Below are 10,959 nucleotides of genomic sequence, written 5' to 3'. Positions count from 1 at the left end.
ATTACCCTAATAGCCGACGCGGCCCAGCATGGCTTCTCCCATTTTACCATTCCACCGATCACACTCCCATTCACTCACTCACTGACCGGCTAATGAAAAGTTGATAGCCTCGAGGCCTGCGGTCACTGAGCCGCTTGCCCCTTCCTCCTCATTTCCCTCTTTTCATCTTTTTCTCCACCGGCAGAAATGCCTCTCCAGGTTCCCCAGAGGTTCAGAGGTCCGGTCATGTGTGGGCTGTTTTTTGCTGTTGGGGTTCTTGTGCATGGGAACAGAGATGGACTGACGGACAGACAGGGATGGAGGATATGTAATTAAAGAAAGATCGAGACGGGACAAACCATGAGGGCTGACAGGGGAAGTCTCTTACTTGCCTGACACAGGATGATTTTAACTTGATTAAAATCTAGACAGAAATGATTTAATTATGGGATAGGAACTAATAATGACTGAAAAATGGACATACTTTACATATAGCAAGGAAAGTACCCACCAAGCAAACACAGCTGTCAAAAAACAGTCCTCATATCTTCACAATGTCAGAGACCAGGACGTGCAGTGTGCTTATTTCTGACAAGCTGCTCCGCATGTTGCTGCATGATCACCAGAGCACATTTCATAGAAGCGGCAACGAGCCTGGCTCTGTCTGCAACGAGGTTAAGCCTCACTAAACCCCCCGTCAAATTCCTCAGGACTCTTTATTTCAAGCAGCACCTGAGTTTTGCAATGGAATTACTGCATAACAGCCTAATTCCCCCGATGCTTTTTATCAATCTGTCAACGAGTCCAATGTTAGGATGTTTGAGGTCTCTCTCTCTCTCTTTCTCTCAGATCCTTCCTCTTCAGTTCTTCTGCTTCTTAAGGCCTTTTTACATTCGCCGCATCCAAGCTTGCGCGTCAAAATGACGTAGATCTGGAGTCCTGGCATCCGGTTACCCTCAAGCTCATTCTCGAGAAGGAAACATGCCACACGTATTCAAAATCCAAATTTCAGGAACAGGAGTCTTCTTCTTCACCCAGAAAAAGAAAAAGGATATTGAAGAGCAAGAGAGCTAACCTGACTCCGCCAGATGGATTGCTTCGCATTTGCTCGGCATATCAATCTGGGAACTTTCCGTTGGAGAACTTTTGGGAAGGGGCGAAAATCCTGGTTAGCTGATTGGATAAACCATCTGTCTATCACCTATGTTGGTGATAGACGGGCCAAATCAACCAATCAGATCCACGAAGCATATGAAAATACAACCACAAGCCCCTGCTGCTGCAGGCAAAGCATAGCTCGTTAGCTCCTGCAAGCAAGCAACATGTCGGTAAAGGAGATTTGCCGTTTGTGTAACGAGAATTTAGGAATAAAAGGCCCCATTTCAGGTTCCCGGACCATATTCCAAAAGAAGGATCCAAGAGAAAAAAAGCATTAGCGAGCGGCTAACAGAATTAGGGCTACCGCTGTCTGAAAATACTGGTTAGCTGATTGGATAAACCATCTGTCTATCACCACCTAACCCACCTCAAAACCAACGCTGATTGGCCCGGTTGTTTGGCGAACGGCTCCAAATTTTCTCTATCTCAAGATGCCAGACTGATCTGGGAGGAGAACTGGAGCTCGCCAGATCAGGACGGTCTCACCAGGCTACAAGAGAGCGGCATCATCAGAAAAAAGCGTAGCTGTAATACATACTTTGAACTGCGTGGCGCGAGAGAGTTGATTGCGATCTATGATCTCAACGCTAGATGGGAGAAATTGCTACACATTGGACCTTTAAATTAAATCAGTCACAAACAGAAAAAGATAAAAATTGGCATTATAACCAATAGTTTAAAATCAAGAGATGGCACTTTTCCACGACTTGACCAGAAGTAAACAAGACATTATAATCAGATTTGAGCCACTTTAAAAATGACATATCAGATCAGTGCATCGTCAGATATATGCAGTATTTTTTGAGAATTCAGTAGAGCACCATTATGTTGTCTTTTCTGAGATGCCACTGCCACTTCAATGCACTTCCTCCTCACACTGCCAAACCTTTCCAGAAAATTCACAATGTTTTTTTTTTTAGCTGTGCTACTAACACACACAACCAGCGGAGGTCAAAACTAATTTGACTTTTGTTCCATAGGGTATTCATTATCATCTTATTGTCTTTTTCTCAAACATTCTTGAATTCTTCATGATCCAGGGTTGAACTTCTCTGCTGCACCTACAGTACACCACTAGAGGGAACATACGGTTCAGTTTTGTGCTAAAGCTCTCTGATGATAGAAAAGGCAGCAGAGGCATCTAGTGGGTCTGGAGTTTCATAGCTGCATTAGAAAAGAGATGCATCCTTTACCAGGACTCCAAAAGGAGCAAGAACCAGAATTATATAAATATTTATTTGAAACATCCAAAAATATACAAGGATGAATAAAGTGCTTTGTACTTGACATTCTTCTCAGCTTATTTCAATTAGGACAGTAGTTTGGTTAGTACATGTTTCTCATTAGATTTATACAGAGCAGCAGGCAAAAGAAACAAAGTATGTCTGTTACCTAAAATGGCATTTGCAGTTTAGTGTTAGAAAGATCCTCTGAGTATACATGGGTTGATCTCAAGCAATTTCATAGTTACTGCATTATGAATAACCTAAAATTAGATGATAAGAAATGCAGTTGGCAACATACTGGCCAGCAACATGAAACATTTGTTCGTTTCAGTTCACTTTAAAGCTACATTGTGTAAGAACTTCTCCCATCTAGCGGTGAAATTGTATACGACAACCAACTGAATATTACTTTCTAGCCCTTCTTCCTACGGTGGCCGAACCTGAAATTAGCTCTCTCCATCGTTTCCATGCAGCTGTGCTAACCACTCCAATATTAACTTTGGTCTTGTTGCTTTGCCTGTCACGTTGTCGTTTTAAGGTGTAATAGGTGAAATGCGGAGTTATGTCCCTCTTTGGCTAATGTATTATAAAGATGGAGGTATGTCCCTCTTTGGCTAATGTATTATAAAGATGGAGGTATGTCCCTCTTTGGCTAATGTATTCTAAAGATGGAGGTATGTCCCTCTTTGGCTAATGTATTTTAAAGATGGAGGTATGTCCCTCTTTGGCTAATGTATTTTAAAGATGGAGGTATGTCCCTCTTTGGCTAATGGATTTTAAAGATGGAGGTATGTCCCTCTTTGGCTAATGGATTTTAAAGATGGAGGTATGTCCCTCTTTGGCTAATGTATTATAAAGATGGAGGTATGTCCCTCTTTGGCTAATGTATTATAAAGATGGAGGTATGTCCCTCTTTGGCTAATGTATTATAAAGATGGAGGTATGTCCCTCTTTGGCTAATGTATTTTAAAGATGGAGGTATGTCCCTCTTTGGCTAATGTATTATAAAGATGGAGGCGCTACATGGCTGCCGTCATTCCAGCAAGTCGCTCCTATGTATTCTGAATGATTCTGAATGTCAGATTCTACGCTTACTAGAATACTTTGATTAGTTGGTGGAAGTAATTACACATGAATGAGTACATATTTGTTAAAGAACAAATGTTTTTTTGCTAAGAATCAACTCAAAAAATTACACTATGTAGCTTTAAGTACCACAATGGAGACATTTTCCACATTTTATTAAATGAAGTTTAATTTGCAGGTACCATGTGCGTCTTCTTGTATAGGAAAAAAGGATTTTACAATCATTGTAACAACTTACTTCACTGCGATTAACCTGCCATGCAGTTACACTTGACTTTATCTCTACTGTCCCAGTGACTTATTGCACATTTCCAGACCCTGGCCTGTACTCCTCAGCCTTCCTCTCTTTGTTTCCTGTTGTGTTTTACAGTGGCTTCACGCCTTTCTATCCAAGACTAACTTAGGCTGCATGCGCCCCAGTTTCCAAACGATAAATCAGAGGCGCTCTGTGTTTTACTTTCCTACTCCAGAACTTTGGTGAGCAACAACAGCACAAACATGAATCAAAGCCACCGATATAGTTTCTGCTATCACCGGCTGCAGCCTCCGCAAGAAACAAACCAAGGAAAAAAATCCATAAAGTAAACAAAAGATCTGCTTTGCTTTATATTAATAACACTTATAGAGTAATATTAGTTTGACTTTTTTTTAAATAGCCTACCTATAATCTACAGTGGTGGTTCCAAACCTTTTTCGTGCAGGTTCCCCCCCCCCCCACAGCCCTGTCAGATGAACTTGCATACTCCGTCATCAATTCACAATGTGTTCCAAATGTTTAACACTACTCATTATATAAAAGTGGATATTGTTAATTATTTCATAGAATTGAACTGTCAGGTTTGGTCAGCAATCACACTACTACAAGCCTTCTAGGCTACTACTTCTTATAGTGATCCATTACCTTTAGCTAACTATTTCAATTTTGAGCTATTTTAACCTTTGATGTATTACTTTGCTTACCGTTCGAACTGTTTAGTCATTACTTTTAGTTATTACTTTTAACTAGTTCTTTATTATTCATTACTTTTAGCTACCTGTTTAAAGCGTGCTTATTCTCTTACTTTTACACGCTTATATAACTGCAGCATGGTGTTCAGGTGTTACAGTCGACTTCATGGTAATATATGGATATATTCTTCCAATCAAATCCTAATTTCATATTTTTTTATGTATCCCCTGAAAACTGTACATGTACCCCAGGTTGATCTGCAGTAATAAAAGTCTTGTTTACTCCTAAGTTAAATTCTGTTCAGTTTTCATTAGATTCTCTTAACATCTTAACATAAGATTTAAAATGCAGTGCTGTTTTCCTAAATCACAATAAATCAAGACTTTTTTTTTTAGAAGTTATTGTCCTTAGGAGTCTTAATCAAATTCAGAAATAATACTTGTTCTGCTATACACTTCGTGATTGCACTTGGGATGCTCCTGGGAATACTGCACAGCAAAAACCACAACAGTAGTTTATAACTAACTTATTATTTACATAAATATGTTTTTTTCTAGATTTACAGGAAAGGATTTAACAAAACAGGCAGTTTCACAAATGTGCAAATAGCTGAATTAGCAGGGAAGTATTGCAGATATAATGCCCATTGAAACCCATGAACAACATGGAGATTATCAAGCTTAAATTGACCACTTTTTGATAAAACAGTGCATCTTAAAAATTGAGCTCAGTCTTCTATCTTCGAAAAGGAAGATAATTACATCAAAACTGTGATTATTTTCATAAAATATCTTGTTTACATTCACAGAAGAAGTGAAATAATAAATCAAAGTTAATGTTTTAACTATGCAACATGTACTTTCGGTCTGAAACACAAAGCATTCCTTTGGTTATGAAATTCTAATAAGTCCCGTCAGCGCGTTGTCAGAGGTTCTGTGTCCTCAGCAGAATCAGTCGGAGCGCACTCGGTGTGCCAAGTTATTTAGGAATGTGTAATCTGTTTTGTAATTTCTAATCTCAATAAGAAGAAGACAAAAAACAATTATACATGTAAAACATCACTGGCAAGGCAAAAGGGGGTCACATTTCTGTACATGCAATCCAAAATTGAACACATCACCAAGCAATCCCTCTTCGGTTTGAAAGGATTTGGGTTTGGTAAAAAAAATAAAAATCTTTAGATCTCTTGTTCATTCTTATAGGTCACTGGATCAAGAGGGATGGCAGTCTGTAGGATGTCAAACTCCATCTGGTTATTGTCCATGTCTAGAACACACATGACGCTGTGACTGCCTGATGTCATAGCCGCATCATCCTGGAACATATTTGGGAAATCTACAGAAGTCCTCCTCTCCTCTGCCCTCTCCTTCCCCCCAATCTGGGAGTCGAAGATGTCATCCTCGTCCTCCCCACAGCTCAACGCCAACTCGTTCTCGTAACAAAAGGCGCTCAGCGACCTGGGAATCAAGTCTCGTGTGGATCTACACGCAGAGACCGGAGAAGCGGCAGAAGCAGCAGAAGAGGCCCGGCTCGCGGCCTCGTCAAGCTCTTTGGCGCTGAGAAGGGGCATCGACGGCACCTCACAGATCTTGTGGAAGCGAGAGTAGTCTACCTTGTAGCAGTCCCGGTCCTCATAGATCACAGGCTCGAACCTGTAACCCCAGAAGACCTCTCTGGCAAGGTAGGAGCTACGGAACTGGGTGGTCATGGCCGTGGCCTCCACCATCCCCTCCAAGATCACGACAATCTCAAAGTCATCCGTCTCCAGGTCAGCTCTGCTTAAAGTATACAAGGGACTATCTTTATCTATCTCATGGATTATAACGAGCGGGGATACTAGAAACAGCCTATCTGTGCCCTCATCGTAGCCCACATTGAGGTCCATCTGCTCCAAGGGGATGAACTCCCCCTCAGCTGTGACATACGAACGTATGAGCTGTGCACGGACATGAGCCTCCACGATGTGGCTCTTCCGCAGGTTGCCCACCCTCCACATGAGGCACAGCTTGCCATCGCGCAGGGCGATGACAGCATTTTTAGAGAACACCAGGGTCTGATTCCTCTTCTTTGGCCGGGCCATCTTAGCCATGATGGTGCCAATCATGAACGAGTCAATGATGCAGCCCACAATGGACTGGATGACCACTGTTATCACAGTGACAGGGCACTCCTCGGTAACGCAGCGCCAGCCATAACCAATGGTGGTCTGGGTCTCCATGGAGAACAGGAGCGCCCCAATGAAGCCACGGACATGAAGTATGCAGGGCAGTCTTTGTGTCTGCTCTCCAGATGTGTGTCCAGAGGCGGGTCCATGCAGCCCCGCCACCCCCAGCCCATCACCCTTCACCGTCGGTTGCTCCTCAAAGTCCCCATGTACCAGGGAGACACTGTAAAAGATAATGCCAAAGAAAAGCCACGAGACCAGGAAGCTGGCGCAGAATAGAAGCAGCAGGTATCTCCAGCGGGTGTCCACGCAGGTGGTGAAGATGTCAGCGAGGTAGCGTTGCCTCTTTTCCTCCATGTTGGTGAACACAACGTTACATTGTCCATTTTTCTTTACAAACCGGCTCCGTATTTGGTTGGAGCTCCTTGTCAGAATCTTTCCGTTGTAGTTGTTCATCATTCTTTGTCCCCTCGCGTTGGGCACGGCAGCAGAGGCTCCCGAACTCCTCCTGCTGTCTTCCGTCTCTGCGTCACAGGCCGAGGGCAGTCGGAAGTTGGGGGAATTGTGGCCGTTAGGGAGTACTAAGCTAGAGATCTTCTGGCGTTCCTCTTCTGGTAAAACGCCTGACACAATGTCATACCTGTCAGGCCAACAGAGAGGGGGAGAAAACGTTGGCGACATTAGATTAAAACAAATGCATTTAGATATGGATGTGGTTATGTAAACAGAAAACAGATTGGTGTTAAAACTGCTTAAAAATCCGTAGCGTGCAAACTGTAGTGTGCACAATATGAACAGAAGAAACAAAGAGCAGGAAGACAGTTTATAGAGCCAGTTATCGTATTGATCCTTGGGTACCAATTGTACAGCAAAGTATTGTGGGCTGCCGTTTTTTAACTCTAGGTCGAGTGAATAAAATAATTGGGGTCACTATTGACTATATTGCAGGCGCGTAGTCAGTAATGGGCCAGGGTGGCACTGGCCCGCCCACTTTACTCACTGGCCCGTCCAGCCAAGTTTGATCAAAATACGTTTTGTTATGAAAAATATTCAAATGTATGTAAAAAAAAATAAAAAAAAAATAAAGGTAACAGAACTAGTTGTGTGTTTCTTCTCTTCTGATTACAACAAAACTGTTTAAACCATATAATTAGAATTAGGAAGCCTTGGAACGTAGATGGTTGCTGTGATCTTTTATACAGTGATAAAAGAGCTATTTAACTCCCAAACAATCTACTCAAATTGACCAAACTCCTGGTCACCTGAGTGTATTGACTAACATACAGTAACCAGTCTCTCTCCTTTACATGGAGGATTACCAGCTGGGAAGGTGAGTTCAGTTTAGCAATGTGAGAAGGATTGCTGTCATCACACATTACAGGATTATCTGATCTGAGTCAGTGTCTGTCAGACAACCCTTTTTGAGAAGGACCGACATTTATGTTACAAATTATATATACATAATATATATATACATAATTGTTAACACTGATAATGAGAGATCTGATGTTTGACGGGGAAACGTTGCTCCTTTTAACAACAAATCGACCTGTTAGTCCATTGTTTGGAGTGTGTTTTTGTGTTACTTTATCAGGACAGTGTAGGAAGGCCTTGGCCTTTCTAAGGATGAGCTTGCTGTAAATATCCCTGAGCCGGGCCTGACTCACCCCGACTAGCTCACCAAATCTGCAAACCCATTTTTACCCGGCATATTTAGACTTCAGGACAAGACAACGTTACAAAAGGATAAAATGTTTCTGTAAGCAATGAAAAATTTATGAAAACATTGTTAAGCAAAGCAGAGTCATCAAAAGGCTGTTGTGATGCCCTTTGAAACGGTAACTCCCATACAAATGAAATGGATTAATAAATAGATATAACAAAATAAATGAAAGACATTAGAAGTCCAACTAGAACCATTGTTTAAAACAAAAGCATTTTCCAGGATAATTCATATGAATCAATTTGCAGTAATATTAAACATAAGATACAGTCAGGATGGCAAAATCGTGCTGTGAATTAGCACTTTGATACCTTTATTTCTCATTTCTTTGTCATTTGAGACTCAATCAGATGTTACACTGACTTCAGGAATACAAAATGATCTAGGTGGCAAAGGAATAGTAACACAGAAATGCTGAATTTTAAAGACCACTAAATAAAATGAAGAATTAATAGCACAATTAGTCCTATTAGATAGACAGCTGCGGATTAAATCCCTCACCTGTTGGACCTACTTGTTCCCATGACGCCAAGGATTTCTGGTATGGGGCCTGGATGGGAGGCCAGACTCTGTCCCGCTCCCAAAGATCAGGTCTCCGCCATGGAGATGCTTGGGCTGCTAAGAAGACCACTGCAGGAGAGACAGGGAGTAACAGAATCTGCCTGTATCAGTTCATGTAAAATCTCAATTATCAGATTACAGCAAGTGAACATGCTGCGTGTCACTTGCTCAAACGTGGGGTTATCTCAAAAAAGTACAGAGCACTCTTGCTTGAGGGAAGGCAACTTTTCTTTAACTTTTTTTTAAAACCCATTGTCATCTCTTCATATGTTTGGGCCTGTGTTTTTACTCTGGTTTTTGTGTATTGTTTTAGAGAGCTTAAAGGCATACTATGCAGCTTCCATTTTGGTCAAACAGCGACCCCTAGAGTCGCTGTGGAGTACTTGTATTTAACGTTACCTTTGCTGCTTTTCAGCTCTCGCCAACGAGTGCAAACCTGACCGAGTGAGACTCTTGTCCGGTTCCTCACGCGGTCAGTTTCTCGCTTTCTTTTCCCTGACTCTTCCGATCGCGCTTCTTCGTTTTCTTTGTTGACTCTGCCATGATTCACGTGCTCGTGTCTTCCATAGAGGCTGCTTCTTATATGTTGTTGATATACGTGACGTCGTGCCGTATGGCAAGTTGAGATTCTCACGAGATTTGGCGGGGCGCCACCTCTCAAACCTGCATTGCTGGTCCCCCCCCCCCTGCTTCGCTATCGGGATGATTCGCCCTCATACGAGTTTGTTTACCATTGAAATGATTTCGAAGCTGTTATATTAAGGTACAAATCTTGCATAGTGTGCCTTTAAGATGTGGATTGACACCTAATCTTGATTTGATTCTGCAGAATGTCTTGAGGAACAGTTTCTGTAGCCCTGCTCTTAAGAACAGAGTTGTAATGTTGTATGTGGGGTGGTGATGGCGCAGGGGATATGACATGTGCCTTTGGTGTGGGAGATCCAGGTTTGATTCTCACTGAATACATCAACCAATGTGTCCCTGAGCAAGACACTTAACCCCTATTTGCTCCAGAGGTGTGCGACCTCTGATACGTAGCAATTGTAAGTCGCTTTGGATAAAAGCATCAGCTAAATGACATTTAATGTAATATATAAAGTGTTTACTTTGGTTACATAGTTAAAGGAATAGTAAATTATGTTAACCCAATACACTTTTTTCAAATGCAGCATATGAATGTGCCGGCCGACCAGTAGTTATGTCTGTGAATCTGGGGGGGCGGAGCTTCTGAAGGGAGGGTTGTATTTGTTTGGCAGTTGAGTTCAAATCTCAACAATCTTTGTGGTGAATCGCTTACTGCGCCTTTAAGCAACACGTTGTAAATCAGCTTTAAACTAAATATTAAGCATGGGGCGCCTGGGTAGCTCACCTGGTTGAGCGTGCACCCCATGTACCAAGGCTCAGTCCTTACAGCACCAGCAATGGGTTCGGCTCCGAACCTGCTGCATGTCATTCTCCCTCTCTTTCCCCTTTCCTGTCTTAAGCTGTCCTGTCATTAAAGGCCTAAAAAATGCCCCAAATAATTAAGCATCATGTGCACCAAACTCCCCATCCTTCCAACACTGCTCACAAAGTATAATGTTTAACAATTCAGAATTAAATTGAGCATCACATTCAAACTCATTTAGATGTTCACCTGGGAGCCACTCAACCTGAGCAGCAGTTTAGGTCTTGCACATAAGTCAGAAGTTGGGGTTCTGATGAGACGATCCAAACCTCAAAATACACAATTTCCCAGATAAATACATTCAGGTTACAAAAGAAAGAAGGCAATAGGGCTATATGTGCACCCTGTGTTAATCAATTTGGCTTAAATTTGTAGTGGTTGGAACAATATGTGTGGTGTTAACATTGAGAATTGTTGAGCACCGACAGAGTTGTGATCATTTTAATCATGTGAGTTTCTTTATGTAAATGCCTTTGCTTTTAGCATTTTAGATGAAATCCATGTTGTGTTCACTTGTAATCTTTATGTAATTGTTGTAACAGCAACTCAGCCATCACATTAAAACATACAAAGTAAACGTTCCCAGATTTCAGCAAAATTGTTGGCTGCCTTTTTTTTGTGGTTTAAAATTTGGGATAGTTTGGAAAATAAATGAAACCTTATTGG

General features: G+C 41.8%; 1 protein-coding gene across 1 annotated transcript; it reads right to left on the bottom strand.

Annotated features, from left to right (window-relative positions):
* Positions 1–5,575: 5,575 nt before the first annotated feature.
* Positions 5,576–8,865, bottom strand: kcnj4 (potassium inwardly rectifying channel subfamily J member 4). The gene is made up of 2 exons (XM_028599105.1): positions 8,787–8,865; positions 5,576–7,202 (listed from the first exon to the last, which is right to left on the bottom strand). Exons 1-2 carry the CDS (start codon positions 8,807–8,809, stop codon positions 5,576–5,578), a joined length of 1,650 nt encoding a protein of 549 aa, XP_028454906.1. The 5' UTR covers positions 8,810–8,865.
* Between the last annotated feature and the right edge of the window lie 2,094 nt (positions 8,866–10,959).

The sequence above is a fragment of the Perca flavescens genome, chromosome 15 (assembly GCF_004354835.1).
Source record: "Perca flavescens isolate YP-PL-M2 chromosome 15, PFLA_1.0, whole genome shotgun sequence".
In the NCBI taxonomy this organism is placed as follows: Eukaryota; Metazoa; Chordata; class Actinopteri; order Perciformes; family Percidae; genus Perca; species Perca flavescens.
Note: the sequence above shows the minus strand (reverse complement) of the source record. Positions and strands in the feature narration are given on the sequence as shown.

Bases quoted from the DNA above. Each gene is read 5' to 3' on its own strand.
- kcnj4 (XM_028599105.1), bottom strand. From the start codon at position 8,809: ATGGGAACAAGTAGGTCCAACAG. The intron at 7,203-8,786 runs GTGAGGGATTTA...TTGGCCTGACAG, and splicing joins GGAACAAGTAGGTCCAACAG to GTATGACATTGTGTCAGGCG.